This window comes from Dendrobates tinctorius, unplaced genomic scaffold (assembly GCF_039654945.1).
Source record: "Dendrobates tinctorius isolate UK_male_01 unplaced genomic scaffold, ASM3965494v1 ptg000026l, whole genome shotgun sequence".
NCBI lineage: Eukaryota > Metazoa > Chordata > Amphibia > Anura > Dendrobatidae > Dendrobates > Dendrobates tinctorius.
Genome location: NW_027361694.1, coordinates 20939015 through 20956699, shown reverse-complemented (window position 1 = coordinate 20956699; position 17685 = coordinate 20939015). Strand labels below are relative to the sequence as shown.

At 41.4% G+C, this 17685-nt stretch overlaps 1 protein-coding gene across 1 annotated transcript in view; it reads right to left on the bottom strand.

Moving 5' to 3' along the window:
- The window catches only part of LOC141084702 (ATP-binding cassette sub-family C member 4-like), a 184270-nt gene that overhangs the window by 45248 nt on the left and 121337 nt on the right, over positions 1 to 17685 (bottom strand). Inside the window, exons 7-9 of the mRNA XM_073569578.1 lie at positions 16370 to 16495; positions 15565 to 15814; positions 2635 to 2742 (exon numbers count right to left, since the gene is read on the bottom strand). Of these exons, the coding sequence (XP_073425679.1) occupies positions 2635 to 2742; positions 15565 to 15814; positions 16370 to 16495 (484 nt within the window). The remainder of the gene's footprint in view (positions 1 to 2634; positions 2743 to 15564; positions 15815 to 16369; positions 16496 to 17685) is intronic.

Here is a 17685-nt window from a genome sequence, read left to right as displayed (position 1 = left end):
ACAAGCATATAATGTTTTTGCTTTTTTCCCTGGTTTGCTTGTGCAGTTCATTGGCTACATATGTCATTGATTAACGAATCATTCATTGCCTTAAGGGAGAATAAGAAGACCTAATTCATTTATTCCATATAAATAGGCACAAAAATAGACACAAATCAAATTGGGCTAGATAAGAGAGAAGAAAGTCTTGAAAGCTTGCCATTGATCATCTTTTCAGTCTACTTGAATATAAAGAAAAAAAGATTATATATTATATATAATTTTTTTATTTATAATTCGCTTCTGTGCCTATTTAAGCAAACTTGCGTCCTTTTTTGTACGGTAAACAGCCATCAAGAGGTTCACAAGTATAAAAGAGTACGTATACTTGCCTCACCACTGATCTCTCCGGCCCCATTGCTCCTCGAGGAACACAATTCGACATAAAGTAGTGCTACCTTACACACACTTGCCCAGAACCATCCAAAGCCAGAAGTCCCATCCTAGTGAGAGGAGGCCTCGGTTTTCAACGTTCGCAGCGGTGAATGCAAGATAGAACTAGGACCAGACGGGTGATGATGAGGAGTAGAGAGGTTGGAGAGGTGAGCAGTGAAGTTAGAAGTATGTGGGGTTTTTTTTTTTTTCTACATCTTAGATTTAGATTGGTCAAAGAGCAGACCAATGACCTGTGCAAATTTTATAACCTTTGCTATTCTGTGGAATCTCTCCAGACCTCAGATCATAATAAATCTAAGATGTAGAAAAAAAAAAAAAAAAAATCTACTTCACTATAATAATGGTCTATCGGTAGGAAAAAAGTCATGGGGAAAAGTCAATAATCCATGACATAAGTAGGCAGATTCAGAGTATAATACTGCTATGCAATGTGCATGGATAGAATTTTCCTATTTCATGTATTGAATATCATCCATGTACCGTATATTAATTTCCATACAATCTCACAGTAAAGTACAAGTGCCAACATAAACTTTTGAATCCTCCATACTGTCCTGACGTGTTTCACGTAGTGCTTTCTCAAGGGAAATTCCTCTGTATTGGCATCTGTTTTTATATATCAGCAGTTATTAAAATTTACAAGACCAAATACAGTTTCCTGCCCCAATGTGGCGAAGGAGAAAATAAAATAATTACATTACGGGCAGAAAGACTAACATGAACCAGTACATAAATGGCCCACGTAAAACATGCAATTCTTAGCCTTCTTTTACACTTGCCATGTTTTGAGGCCCTTTTTTGCAGGCCGTATTGCTGTAATTTTCACTGCTGCAAAAACGGGACGCAAAAATCTTCTCGGATTGCCGTTTTTCTGGTTTGGAATAGGTTTTATAAAGTAGGGGGAAAAAAAAAAAAAAAAAAATACGGCATTCCGTAAATACAGTCTTCACGGTGTACTGCAAAATCAACACACTGGGCAAGCTTACGTTGTTTTTGCGGCCCCATCGAGCAGGCTTGATATTTTTTTACGGCCGAAAATACGGCCCTTATGGTCATACGGCGTTCCGACGAATTTTTTACGGCCCATTTTTGCAGCCCTATAGAAATCTACTGGGGCCGCAAAAACACGACAAGTGTAAAAGAAGCCTTAAGTGTAAAATTTCCTCAAAAAAAAAAAAAAAGGCAGAACTCCCTCTGCCTAAACAAAAATACCTTCACTCTCCAGAAGAGACAAGGCTGTGGAATAAAATACCTAAGGAGCTCATCATGGTGGGAACAGTTGATGGTTTCAAAAAGGACTCAGATGCCATTTTATAAAAATGAACGTAAATACTTGCGTAAAGGTGTAAAGTTTGGGGAGAGGTGTTGGATTTACTGAAAGACATCTTGGGAATACCCATCCCACACTAATCAGAGGTCTGCTAAAAGGGTATCTTAGAAGAGTCTTTATGGAGCCATTAAAATCGTATCTTTCTAAGGGAAACTCTCTTCCTGGCCAGGAAAGCGATAGCCCTTTGGTGGGTGGAGGATAGAACCACTTTCTTTTCTCAATGAAATTCCCTATGAAAGTTTGATATACAAAAATAGAGGATGTCTTCAAAAATGTACTAAATTGTGGAGGAATGGTGTACATCTCCTAGGACCTCCTATTATTTTAACACCCTCTGGTCTCATCTTCTTTCTGACCTTGGTGGAGTGATCTCAGCCGATATGTTTCCAAGGTTCTGATCCCTGATGGTGGAGAGAAGTTGGCTCCCGAGCTGAGGTTATATAGATATTACAATATTGATTTTGTAATTGTATTGATCTTATGTCCATTTACAGTTTTCTATTGAAAACAGGTGTCCTGTATAAGTTAACTTTACAACAATGTATGCCATGAATACATAATGTTTCTCTCTGTATTTGATTTGTTGTATACTTTTAATCTGAGAGTTTAATTAAAGGAGTTTCTAAAAAAAAAAAAAATGAAAAAAAAAAAAAAAATGGGAGAGTTCTCGTTCTGATTGTTGATTCATCCGATCAACACTTGTAAACAAGAAGGAAAACCTTGCCCTTTAGGAAAGATTGGTTCATGCATTGTGGATGTACATATTCCCCTTCTGTTCAACTTTTCCATCCCTGGGCTGAACTTCTTCAACCGCACTACATACATAAATAGACAACCTTTTATTTAGTATGACCAATAGCGTTTCTTACCGTGTCCCAATAACAAGTCAGATCTTGAATTTGGACCAACAAATCTTTCTCATTTTCTTCTGGCTGGTCTACTGCTGGTTTTGAAACCTCATCAAGTAATAAAAAGTTCTGAAATAAATAGATAAGGATTTACTTACAGTTTGAGCATATTCATATTGCATTTTTTTTTTTAATGGCCAATGTTCTTTACAAAATGTAACAAAACTTAATTCTGCAGCTGTTTTGATGCCATGTTGTAGTTTACACTATACTGTCCTGTTGCCCTGTAGCAGTGGCAAGTGGGGTTCATATTTGTGAGGTTGATGTCACTTTTGTATTGTCAGGTGACATCAAGCCCACAGGTTAGTAATGGAGAGAGGTCTATAAGACACCTGTCCATTAGTAACCCCATAGTGATAGTGTATAAAAAACACACACCAAGAATGAAGTCCTTTATTTGAAATAATGACAGACTCCTTTAATGAATCTTAACTAAATCATATTCACCAAACAACTAGTCCACCGAAGCCAATGTCTCCTGCAACAAAAATAAAATAAACCACATAATATTCCTCTCCGCAGAGAAGATAATCCATTAACAGTCCTGATGTGATGTGACACTTGGGATTATGTGGACTACGGCGGACAGGTGAGTATATGTTGGTTTATTATTTATTTTTTAACTGTGAGCACAGGCACCGGCTGATAAGACTACATCTCCCATCAGCGGCTATTATCAGTGACAGCAGACTTAGCCTGATGGAAGCAGTAGTCTCATCAGCCCACACCTGCTAAACTGTGGCAAGCTTTTTACTGTAAGTCATGGCTGCGGGTCACAGTCACAGCTGCGGGGTCATGCTGACATCTGACAGCATGACCCCGCAGCGCTCTGACTGTTGGTAACATCTACCGACGGTAGCGTTACAGTGGGTCGTAGTCACAGCTGCGGGGTCACGCTGACAACTGACAGCAGCACTCTGACCAACGGTCTTACCACCAATAAGAACCCCTGCATTGGTGTTTGGGAAACACCATAAGAAGGTGGCAAAACGTAAACAAAAAACAAAGCAAATCCACAAACATTTTTATACCTGCGTTTTTGCTGCGAATTTGACTGACTCAACTGAAGACAATGAGCGAAAAACACTACAGAAACACACAAAGAATTGACATGCTGCAGAAAAAAAAAAAAAAACAGTGCAAATACTTAAGGAAAATGACTGATTATGTGCACAACAACTCAAGATAGTCATTGAATTAGCTTGCATAAGGATTCCATAGCGTTTTTTTGGCCCATTTCCACATGGAAGAAAACGCATCAGAAACACACTGTGTGCACACAGCCTTACTCTTATACCACACATCTCTATTTCCCACCCTCACTGTATCTACTTGGCTGCTGATCTCTGACCCACCTACTGCACCAAGACTATTCTTTAGACTGCTACACAGTATGAACATGGGAAAAACAGAGTGTGGACTGCTCTGACACACCTGTCCCGTCACCCTCCTCCACCTCCTCACTTGATTACAGCCCCCTCAGTGCTTCCCAGTTGCACTTCTCCTCCTCTGCAATTCTTTCACCTCCTGCATAGCAGCCTGCCCAGTTCTCCACTGCATCAAGCCTACCTCCTCCTTTTCAGCATCCAGCTCAGATCTCCTCTGCATCCAGATTACCACCCTCCTATTCAGTTGCCAGCTCCGATCTCCTCTGCATCTAGGTTTCCCTCTGCTTTTCAGTAGCCAGCTCCTATCTCCTCTGCATCCAAGCTCCCCTTTCTTCCCAGGATCTTGCTCTTCTCTCGCCTTAGCATCTATTCTCCCCCTTCAGCCCTACTCTCTAGCCGAATGCTTTTCAGCCTGTCTTCATAACCAATACAGCAGTTTGGGAATTTGTGCTGTGGAAAGGTGATATAGCGAGGGGGCAGTGTCTGCAAAAGGCTCCTCACAGGTTGTAGGAGAAAAGTCAGATACCGATCTGATGAGAAGATGCATGCTGCTGTAGCTGCTGCTCTCCCATTCCATCCTTCCTGTACATTGGAGGTCAAAGACCATGCCCCTTATGACATCATCACTCCTGCAGAGCCTCCTGCATGCCGAGCTGGGCCTGAGTGATAAATTGTGCTCCATGCAAAGCAGAGGCAAGAAATCTGTACTCTCAGCTTTGAAAACTACTACAGGAAGTGAGCAATTACCTCACCTGACAGATCAGGAAGATACAGAAACCCTGACTACAAGTAAAATATACTTGACAGAAGCTTTGTAACAGTTTAATAATCTGTATGCCAGAACAACCCCTTTACAGGTGAGCTAAAAGGAATAACCAATGCCGTGTTTTGGGCCAGGGAGAGAAAAATAGAGAAAATAAAAAGGAGCTCCCTTGTGTGGAATTCGCAGATAGACCACACTCAAATTATATAAAAAGCTTGTTTGCTCGCTACGGAGCTATGCAAGCATAGTATATCGAACTGTGGGTGCTTTGTCTTTTACGGATCAATCATATAGGATTGTTTGTAAAATTACACATGTAGCAAAGATTAAAAAAAAAAAAAAAAGTCTGTGGCGCTTTCCATGTGTTAAATCTGAGACATGCTTTTGGTCCCAAACTAATGATCTTAACCCCTTTCCAACATTAGACGTACTATTCCGACCATGTGACCTGGGACCTAAGTCCCAAGGACGGAATAGTACATCTAGCGCGATCAGCTGCGCTCACGGGGGGAGCGCAGCTGATCGCGGCTGGGTGTCAGCTGAATATCACAGCTGGCACCCGGCACTGTGTGTCAGGGGCAGTCATGGACCACCCCCGACACGATAACCCCTGGCACACTGCGATCAAACACAATCGCAGTGTATCAGGGGTTTAGGGAAGCATCGGCAGGGAGGGGGCTCCCTCCGTGCTTCCCTAAGACCCCCACAGCAGCGCGATCTCCTTCCCTGCAGGTCCCCGAATCCAAAATGGCGGCGGGGACCTTCGGGGGCCTGCAGGGAGGCGGCTCCCCCATGCCTGCAAAGCGTCGCCATGAGGAAGCCTGCAGCACTGCCTGTGACAGATCGCTGATCTGTCACAGAGATCTGTGATGTGACAGATCAGCGATCTGTCACATGACAGTTATGTCCACCCTGGGACAATGTAATAAAGTCTAAAAAAAAAAAAAAAAAAAAAGTGTAAAAATGTATTAAAAAAATAAACAGCTAAATAAATTTAAAAAAAAAAAAAAAAAAAATTCCCTAATAAATTCCTTCTTTGAAAATAAAAAAACATAAAAAAAAATAAAAAGTACACATATTTGGTATCGCCACGTCCGTAACGACCCGCCCTATAAAACTGACCCACCAGTTAACCCCTTTATTGAACCCCTTAAAAAATAAAAAACGAAGCAAAAAATAAAGCTTTATCATCATACTGCCGAACAAAAAGTGCAATAACGCTCGATCAAAAAGACGGATATAAATAACCATGGTACCGCTGAAAACAGCATCTTGTCCCGCAAAAAATGAGCCACCACACAGCGTCATCAGCGAAAAAATAAAAAAGTTATAGCTCGCAGAATAAAGCTATGCAAAAATAATTTTTTATATAAAATTGGTTTCATTGCATAAAAGCGCCAAAACATAAAAAAACGACATAAATGAGGTATCGCTGTAACCATACTGACCCGAACAATAAAACCGCCTTATCAATTTTACCACACGTGGAACGGTGTAAACGCACCCCCCAAAAGAAATTCATGAAACGCTGGTTTTTGTTCATTCTGCGTCCCAAAAATCAAAATAAAAAGCGATCAAAAAATGTCACGTGCCCGAAAATGGTAAGAATAAAAACGTCAACTCGTCCCGCAAAAAATAAGACCTCACATGATTCGGTGGGTCAAAATATGGAAAAATTATAGCTCTCAAAATGTGGGGATGCAAAAACTATTTTTACAATAAAAAGCGTCTTTTAGCGTGCGACAGCTGCCAAAAATAAAAACCCGCCATGAATAGTAAATCAAACCCCCCGTTATCACCCCCTTAGTTAAGGAAAAATAATAAAATTAAAAAAAAAAAAAATTTATTTATTTCCATTTTCCCATTAGGGTTAGGGCTAGGGTTGGGGTTAGGTCTAAGGGTGTGTTGGGGTTAGGGTTGGCGTTAGAATTGGGGGGTTTCCACTGTTTTGGCACATCAGGGGCTTTCTAAACGCGACATGGCGTCCGATCTCAATTCCAGCCAAAAAAGTCAAATGACGCTGCTTCCCTTCCGAGCTCTGCCATGCGCCCAAATAGTGGTTTACCCCCACATATGGGGTTTCAGCGTACTCAGGACAAATTGCACAATAACTTTTGGGGTCCTGTTACTCTTGGGAAAATAACAATTGGGGGTGAAAATATCATTTTTGTGGAAAAAATATGATTTTTTAATTATACGGCTGTACGTTATAAACTTCTGTGAAGCCTTTGGGGGTTCAAAGTGCTCACCACATATCTAGATAAGTTCCTTGGGGGGTCTAGTTTCCAAAATGGGGTCACTTGTGTGGGGTTTCCACTGTTTAGGCACATCAGGAGCTCTCCAAACTTGACATGGCATCCAATCTGAATTCCAGCCAATTTTGCAGTGAAAAAGTCAAACGGCGCTCCATCCCTTCCGAGCTCTGCCATGCGCCCAAACAGTGGTTTCCCCCCCCCCCCCAACATATCAGGTATCGGCGTACTCAGGACAAATTGCACAATAACTTTTCCAGTCCAATTTCTCCTGTTACCCTTGGTAAAATAAAAAAATTGGACCTGAAGTAATTTATTTGTGATAAAAGTTAAATGTTCATTTTTTTTAAACATTCAAAAAATTCCTGTGAAGCACCTGAAGGGTTAATAAACTTCTTGAATCTGTTTTTGAGCACCTTGAGGGGTGCAGTTTTTAGAATGGTGTCACTTTTGAGTATTTTCTATCATATAGACCCCTCAAAGTGACTTCAAATGTCATGTGGTCCGTAAAAATAAAATGGTGTTGTAAAAATGAGAAATCGCTGGTCAACTTTTAACCCTTATAACTTCCTAACAAAAAAAAAAACTTTGGTTCCCAAATTGTGCTGATGTAAAGTAAACATGTGGGAAATGTTACTTAAGTATTTTGAGTGCCACATCTCTGATTTAAGGGCATAAAAATTTAATTCAAAGACGTCGCCAAATTTTCATTCTTTTCACAAATAAACGCAAGTTATATGAATGAAATTTTACCACTGACATGAAGTACAATATGTCACGAGAAAACAGTGTCAGAATCACCGGGATCCATGGAAGCGTTCCAGAGTTATTACCTCATAAAGGGACAGTGGTCAGAATTGTAAAAATTGGCCTGGGCATTAACATGCAAACCACCCTTGGGAGTAAAGGGGTTAATGTCCATTTAAAAAAAAAAAAAAAAAAAAAAAAGATAAAAACATTTTCTAAATCATTTTTATAACATGTTAGGTTCACTGCTAACGCATAGGAACAATTCATTGTAAGGAAACCCAATTATAACTGGGTTTTCTTCCTTCCTCAGGGGTCCAAACTTATGAAAAGTAGAAACCAGATATTTATGCACTCTTTAGCTTTTAAGTGGGTTTTTTGACATTTTGTCATTTAAAATATTTTCTAGATTTGTACATATTCATCTAAAGTACAGTGGCATGTAAAAGTTTGGGCACCCCGGTCAAAAGTTTGTATTTTAGGAAAACAAAATTTATTATACACATTATACACATACACAGTACAGACCAAAAGTTTGGACACACCTTCTCATTCAAAGAGTTTTCTTTATTTTCTTGACTATGAAAATTGTAGATTCACTCTGAAGGCATCAAAACTATGAATTAACACATGTGGAATTATATAACAAAAAAAAAAAAAAAATGTGAAACAACTGAAAATATGTCTTATATTCTAGGTTCTTCAAAGTAGCCACCTTTTGCTTAGATTACTGCTTTGCACACTCTTGGCATTCTCTTGATGCGCTTCAAGAGGTAATCACTGGAAATGGTCTTCCAACAGTCTTGAAGGAGTTCCCAGAGATGCTTAGCACTTGTTGGCCCTTTTGCCTTCACTCTGCGGTCCAGCTCACCCCAAACCATCTCGATTGGGTTCAGGTCTGGTGACTGTGGAGGCCAGGTCATCTGGCGTAGCACCCCATCATTCTCCTTCTTGGTCAAATAGCCCTTACACAGCGTGGAGGTGTGTTTGGGGTCATTGTCCTGTTGAAAAATAAATGGTCCAACTAAACACAAACCGGATGAATAGCATGCCGCTGCAAGATGCTGCGGTAGCCATGCTGGTTCAGTATGCCTTCAATTTTGAATAAATCTCCAACAGTGTCACCAGCAAAGCACCCCCACACCATCACACCTCCTCCTCCATGCTTCGCGGTGGGAACCAGGCATATAGAGTCCATCCGTTCACCTTTTCTGCGTTGCACAAAGACACGGTGGTTGGAACCAAAGATCTCAAATTTGGACTCATCAGACCAAAGCACAGATTTCCACTGGTCTAATATCCATTCCTTGTGTTCTTTAGCCCAAACAAGTCTCTTCTGCTTGTAACCTGTCCTTAGCAGTGGTTTCCTAGCAGCTATTTTACCATGAAGGCCTGCTGCACAAAGTCTCCTCTTAACAGTTGTTGTAGAGATGTGTCTGCTGCTAGAACTCTGTGTGGCATTGACCTGGTCGCTAATCTGAGCTGCTGTTAACCTGCGATTTCTGAGGCTGGTGACTCGGATGAACTTATTCTCCGCAGCAGAGGCGACTCTTGGTCTTCCTTTCCTGGGGCGGTCCTCATGAGTGAGCCACTTTCTTTGTAGCGCTTGATAGTTTTTGACACTGCACTTGGGGACACTTTCAAAGTTTTCCCAATTTTTCGGACTGACTGACCTTCATTTCTTAAGGTAATGATGGCCACTCATTTTTCTTTACTTAGCTGCTTTTTTCTTTCCATAATTCTAACAGTCTATTCAGTAGGACTATCAGCTGTGTATCCACCAGACTTCTGCACAACACAACTGATGGTCCCAACCCCATTTAAAAGGCAAGAAATCCCACTTATTAAACTTGACAGGGCACACTCGTGAAGTGAAAACCTTTTCCAGTGACTACCTCTTGAAGAGAATGCGGGGCAGCACGGTTGCTTAGTGGATAGCACTGTAGCCTTGTAGCGCTGGGTCCTGGGTTCAAATCCCACCAAGGACAACATCTGCAAAGAGTTTGCATGTTCTCTCCGTGTTTGCGTGGGTTTCCTCCCACACTCCAAAGACATACTGATAGGGAATTTAGATTGTGAGCCCCATCAGGGACAGTGATAAGCGCTGCGGAATATGTTAGCACTATATAAAAATAAAGATTATTATTATTAGAATGCCAAGAGTGTGCAAAGCAGTAATCAAAGCAAAAGGTGGCTACTTTGAAGAACCCAGAATATAAGACATATTTTCATTTGTTTCACACTTTTTTGTTAATTATATAATTAGACATGTGTTAATTCATAGTTTTGATGCCTTCAGAGTGAATCTACAATCTTCATAGTCATGAAAATAAAGAAAACGCTTTGAATGAGGAGGTGTGTCCAAACTTTTGGTCTGTAAATATTATATATATAAATAAAAAACTCTTGGCTGGCTAACGGCAAAACCTTAGTCAAAGTTATCTGAGCGCTTAAAGGGAATCTGTCACCCTTTTTTTGGCCTTTCACCTGCCGGCATAGACATCGGGGGCTTATCTACAGCATTCTGTAATGCTGTAGATAAGCCTCCGATGTAACCTGAAAGAGAAGAAAAACACGTCATATTATACTCACGGAGGTGGGCGGTCCGGTCCGATGGGTGTCGCCGTCCCGTCCGGTGCCTCCCTTCTTCATGCGATGACGTCCTCTTCTCCCGTCCTGTAATGGCGCAGGCGCATTGTTCTGCCCTGTTGAGGGCAGAGCAGAGTCCTGCAGTGCGCAGGTGTCGAGAGGGGTCTGGCGCCTGCGCACTGCAGAATTCTGCTCTGCCCTCAACAGGGCACAGCAATGCGCCTGCGCCAGAGCCATTTCAGGACGGGAGAAGAGGACGTCATCGCATGAGGAAGGGAGGCGCCGGACCGGACCGCAACACCCATCGGACCGGACCGCCCACCTCCGTGAGTATAATATAATGTGTTTTTCTTCTCTTTCAGGTTACATCGGAGACTTATCTACAGCATTACAGAATGCTGTAGATAAGCCCCCGATGTCTATGCCGGCAGCTAATAGGGGAAAAAAGGGTGACAGATTCCCTTTAAATCTCCAAGGGTGCCCAAACATTTGCATCAGCCTATTTTCCCTTTTGTAATTTTTAAAATATAAAAGATGAAAGTATATTATATACTTCAAAGGAAATGACTAATGTTTATCTTTAGGCATTTTACAGATCATTTCATCTTCAACTTGCTTAACTGTTCATAATTGTGCCCAAACTTTTACATGCCACTGTAAGTCACGTAGGAATGTGACATTTCCGGCATAAAACACGACAAATAGAAGAATTCTTACATCTAAAATAGCAAAAACAGATTCTTGACAGGGGAAGATAAGAGGATCACCAGTGCACTGATAGAAAGTAGCAATCCTATAAATCGATATCTCCCTATAGCATAGCCATATGACTTTGCATATAAAGGTACTGTCACACTTAGCGATGCACCAGCGATCCCGACCAGCGATATGACGCGGTCAGGATCGCTGGTGCATCGCTAAGTGGTCGCTAGTGAGCTGCCACACAGGCAGATCTCACAGCGATGAAGCAGGGGTCGGGGGTCGCTACTTCCCTGTCACATTAGGCGATCCTGACGTCCTCCCGTCCGGCTCCACGCTCGTCTCTCCACAGGAAGCGCCGCAGGAAGCTGACGACGAGAAACAGTCCAGGACGTTCTCGCGCGATCAACGATAACCAGCGGGGGAGCAGGTCGTAGGTAAGTATCAGACACAGCGATATTGCTAGCGATATCGCTAAGTGTGACAGTACCTTAAAGCTATACAAAGATCTGCATTTTCCAAACAGATATTTTGGGGTGTATTACACTCATGGATGTTATTTTGAGCGTAAAAATTATCAGGCGACCAAAAGCTCAGCATACCAGTAAAGAAGATGGTACTCAAGCCAAGTATCAAAATGTGTATGTATATATATATATATATATATATATATATATATATATATATATATATATATATACACATACACACACACACACACAGTATATGGTTTGATACTTGGCTCTAGTGCCATCCTCTTTACTGGTATGCTGAGCTTTTGGTCGCCTGATAACTTCTACGTATTATCAAGACGGGTCAGAATAAACAACTACAAGTTTTGACCTTGGTTTTGAAACTAACCAGTCAAAGTTATGTGCTCTCAAATAAAAACTCATACAGATATCTTCAGTGCTTTGGCAATGTTTTAAAATGGAGAAAAAAATATGAAGACTGTCGATAGATATGTTCACAACAAATCAGCAACTATGTAGTGTATTAACAGTGAAAAAGAACTGTAGAATAGCAAAAAGCAGGGGATGGGTCTGTTCTAGTTTACAAAGACAATTCTAATTGAAATGTGAGCCAGATAATCCACTCCGGAATGTAGAAATAAATCTGTAATTACTATGAAGGAAAGTAGGGGTGTACTTTGCGTCTTTTACACAATTCCATAGTGAGACTAGGACTTATGAAAGCTTTCCATTTGCATAGACTTAAGGTCACTCAAAGGTGAATGTGAAATGGTGGTTTTATCATTTATCACTGAAAGCTCCTTTTGAGAAAGCCAACAGAGTTTTCATGAATGGCCATTAAAGGGGATATCCAGGACTTTATTATAAACAAAAAATGTACCTAAGCAGTAACCTAAGCACTTACCCATCTATTGCGCCCAGCGCCGTTCTTTCCCGACTCAGAGGGGTCACATACTGCTCCTGCCGGAAATTCAGAAGCCTCTGCAGACGTCACATTTACAGAGCAAAGGCTTATTCTCCGCTCCATCGATGGGGTGGGACTGCCGATGTCATTCTGAAAGGCAACGGGGATCCCTGATGCCTAACTGGGGGAGCCGGCTGTCAGTCAAAATGACGTCAGACGTCACGCATTGTCGCATCAGCAGAGGCAGCTGAATCCCCAACAGAAGTGGTATGTAACCGCTTTGTGATGGGGAAGAACGACGTTAGGCATGACAGGCAAGTTGCAATTACCTGCCTTTTGGTGCTTAGGTACATTTTTGTTTTTTAATAAAATCCAGAATATAACCTTTAATAGTATCAATAGAATTAATATGCCCTCTATGAAAGGAAGGCGTAAGAAGAAACACATTGCTGAAATTCTACATACTGTATGTGATTTTTCTTTTCATAAACTGCAGATGTTGGGAACAATTGGACAGTTCCATATTAGTAAAGGGGATATACTACAGGATGGTGCTCTGCGGACAGTGAGCTGCGTTTGCTGCATGCTGAGAAATCAATCATGTGTAGCTGCGAAATGCAGCTCTAGTGATACATATGCCAGAAGATAATCCTCTGCCATACAGTTGTGGCCAAAAGTATTGACACCCCTGCAATTCTGTCATATAACACTCAGTTTCTTCCTGAAAATGATTGCAAACACAAATTTTTTGGTATCATCTTCATTTAATTTGTCTTAAATGAAAAAACACAAAAGATAATGAAGCAAAAAGCAAAACATTGATCATTTCACACAAAACTCCAAAAATGGGCCATACAAAAGTATTGGCACCCTCAACCTAATACTTGGTTGCACAACCTTTAGCCAAAATAACTGCGACCAACCGCTTCCGGTAACCATCAATGAGTTTCTTACGAGTACAATGCTCTGCTGGAATTTTAGAACATTCTTCTTTGGCAACCTGCTCCAGGTCCCTGATATTTGAAGGGTGCCTTCTCCAAACTGCCATTTTTAGATCTATCCACAGGTGTTCTATGGGATACAGGTCTGGACTCATTGCTGGCCACCTTAGAAGTCTCCAGTGCTTTCTCTCAAACCATTTTCTAGTGCTTTTTGAAGTGTGTTTTGGGTCATTGTCCTGCTGGAAGACCCATGACCTCTGTGGGAGACCCAGCTTTCTCACACTGGGCCATACATTATGCTGCAAAATTTGTTGGTAGTCTTCAGACTTCATAATGCCATGCACACAGTCAAGCAGTCCAGTGCCAGAGGCAGCAAAGCAACCCCAAATCATCAGGGAACCTCCGCCATGTTTGATTGTAGGGACAGTGTTCTTTTCTTTGAATGCCTTTTTTTTTCTCCTGTAAACTCTAAGTTGATGCCTTTGCCCAAAAAGCTCTACTTTTGTCTCATCTGACCAGAGAACATTCTTCCAAAACGTTTTAGGCTTTTTCAGGTAAGTTTTGGCAAACTCCAGCCTGGCTTTTTTAGGTCTTGAGGTAAGAAGTGGGGTCTTCCTGGGTCTCCTACCATACAGTTCCTTTTCATTCAGATGCCGACGGATAGTACGGGTTGACACTGTTGTACCCTCGGACTGCAGGGCAGCTTGAACTTGTTTGGATGTTAGTTGAGGTTCTTTATCCAACATCCGCACAATCTTGCGTTGAAATCTCTTGTCAACTTTTCTTTTCCGTCCACATCTAGGGAGGTTAGCCACAGTGCTATGGGCTTCAAACTTCTTGATGACACTGCGCACGGTAGACACAGGAACATTCAGGTCTTTGGAGATGGACTTGTAGCCTTGAGATTGCTCATGCTTCCTCACAATTTGGTTTCTCAAGTCCTCAGACAGTTCTTTGGTCTTCTTTCTTTTCTCCATGCTCAATGTGGTACACACAAGGACACAGGTCAGAGGTTGAGTTAACTTTAATCCATGTCAACTGGCTTCAAGTGTGATTTAGTTATTGCCAACACCTGTTAGGTGCCACAGATAAGTTACAGGTGCTGTTAATTACACAAATTAGAGAAGCATCACATGATTTTTCGAACAGTGCAAATACTTTTGTCCACCCTCTTTTTTATGTTTGGTGTGGAATTATATCCAATTTGGCTTTAGGACAATTCTTTTTTTGTTTTTTCATTTAAGACAAATTAAATGAAGATAATAATACCAAAGAATTTGTGTTTGCAATCATTTTCAGGAAGAAACTGAGTATTATCTGACAGAATTGCAGGGGTGTCAATACTTTTGTCCACAACTGTATGTATCAACAGAGCAGCATTTGCAGTTTCACAAAACTAATCTGTCAGCAGCAAACAACTGAACAATGCTGTTGTGGAGGAGTGCAATATATTCAAGCTCGGCTATAACCAGCCGCCAATGCTAAAACAAATTGCTCAGGCAGAAAACTGTATTGGAGCAATTGTTGCAAAGGTGAATTCTACACTTAGATTAACTTGATTGTAGCTCAAAGATGTGTGGTTAGTCAGGAGCACACAGGAGAGGTGGAAGGGGACTGCAGAACTGAGGAGAAAGGAGTGCTTCTGGAAAATGTAGCTTTAGTATACAAGATTAGGGGTGTCCATTCATCTAAGTGAAACTAGAGAAACCGAGGGGCAGACAGATCTTGGAAAAAAAAAAAAAAAAAAGACACATGTTCAAGAAACCTTATGTAGGGCTTAGTCTACATATTAACAGTAAGTATGCATACTTTCTGAAAATTAAGCATTTGAGGCTATAACCCTTTATCTTTCCCTTACAAATATATAGATGTTAATTCCTTGAGCGCGGTTTGTATTTCTCTCTGCACGGGTCCTATCCAGCCTCTTCTCCAATGCTCTGCTATTTGGGTTACACAGACAAATGCTGCAATATAGCTGAAATCTCACTGAAAACTGTGACACAATGTTAAGGGACAGTGAAAGGTCCAGATGTAATTTACTAGCACCATTGTACAAATACCCATTTTAGTAAAGGAAAGCTTTCAAGATTGAGCACAATAAAGTATGGAGCATGTTAAAAAAAAAAAAAGCATACCTTTATCCTCCTTATGCTGACCTTGGCCTCAGAAACCCTCTCAATAGCTGAGGGGAAGAAGAGAGTGACAGTGAGTCTCACTGCACTATAAAGGGACACTGCAACAAACACTCGACTGGCAGAGATAACATTGCCAAGCAGAACATACGTGGTGAAAGTCACAAACACGATGACTTTACTTGCAACAAAGAATGATGCCAGGTTGATTCCACGCAGATAAGAACTTAGAAGGACCTTGGATATTTCTTTTCTACAATGGCGAAAGCAGAAAACAAAATGACATGCATTGTTTGACTCAATGCAAAGAAAATTGCGTACGAGTCGCCATGACCAGTCATAAAAACAAACTGTAGAATTTAATTTGATTATTTTTTTTTTTTTTTAAAAAGAGGGTATTGTCAATCAACCTAAACCCTTAATCTCATGAACCTCATAAGAATTAACAGATCAGTTGTCTACTTTTCCATGAGGTTGAGGACCAATTCACATATCTTGGCCCAACTGTGGGTCTTATGGCCCAAACTAACATTACCATAATCATATGACTTGGCCAGGACTTACAGCAATAACACATACAAGAAATGCAGTCACCGTGCGGTTGTGTGAATTAGGTCTTAAACTGAGTGGTAACCCTGAATCATTGTACAACCAGATGTACAAGATAGATGGCTAGTAATGTGTGACCGACACAGAATATACAGAAATGAATGAATAGAAGACAAGAAAGATGTGGTTTGTCTAAGAAGGCTTACTGTAAAGAGGACTGCTATGTATTACAAGCACTACTTTCTGGAGCACCACCTACTTCCGTATGTCATTGACCAGCTCTGTAAATGACTGTTCCCATGCATACATCTTAATAATTCTCATCCCAGATATTACTTCATTCATTGTTCGAATCCTGGTGTCAGTAAAGGCCGCTGTCTTTCCCCTAAAAGAAGATTGTACACAAGAATACTTAAAACTAGCATATAAATTCAAATCAACACTTCCATGATCCCATTTGGCGTGTCTACAGGGTCGCAAAGTTGACCTTTACGTTCTCTGGACAGCTTAACAAAAAACGGTCAACATTTTTTACTGACACATTGGAAAAACATTCATGGACGCCTTTTCATACTATCATACAATTTATGGACAGTTGGCAATTTATACATCTCAATGATTAACTTTCATATTTTTTTTTCCTTTGTAATTTTTTTTTCCATACCATTATTCATGATATTTATAACAAAATTGAACTTATCATATTGGTTGTTACATTTACATCAACCAATCCCCTCAAAAGACAAGTTGGTTGAAATAATGTTATAAAATTATGACTTAAGGTACTGTCACACTTAGCGATGCACCAGCGATCCCGACTAGCGATATGACGCGGTCAGGATCGCTGGTGCATCGCTAAGTGGTCGCTAGTGAGCTGCCACACAGGCAGATCTCACCAGCGACATCGCAGCGGTCGGGGGTCGCTACTTACCTGTCACTAGGTGATCCTGACGTCTTCCCACCCGGCTCCACGCTCGTCGCTTGTGTCTCCACAGGAAACGCCGCAGGAAGTTGACGACGAGAAACAGTCCTGGACGTTCTCGCGCGATCAACGATAACCAGCGGGGGAGCAGGTCGAAGTTAAGTATCACACACAGCGATATCGCTAGCAATATCGCTATAACGTCACAAGTTATAGCGATATTGCTAGCGATATCGCTTAAGGGGGTTTTACACATAGCGATATCGCTAGCAATATCACTAAAACGTCACTGATTTTGTGACATTATAGCGATATTGCTAGCGATATCGCTATGTGTGATACTTACCTCCGACGGGCTCCCCCGCTGTCTGTCGCTGATCGCGCGAGATCGGGCAGCTCCATTTCTCGTCGTCTGCTTCCTGCTGGGCTTCCTGCTGTGTGAGATGAGCGACGCTGGACGTGGGCGGGAGGACGTCTGGATCACTGTGTGTGAAAGGTAAGTATCGTGCGCTGCGTCACTGCTGCATCGCTGTGAGATCTTCCTGTGTGGAAGCTCACTAGCGATCATTTAGCGATGCACCAGTGATCCTGACCGGGTCGTATCGCTGGTGCATCGCTAAATGTAAAAGGGCCTTTAGAGTGACAGGCCCTTT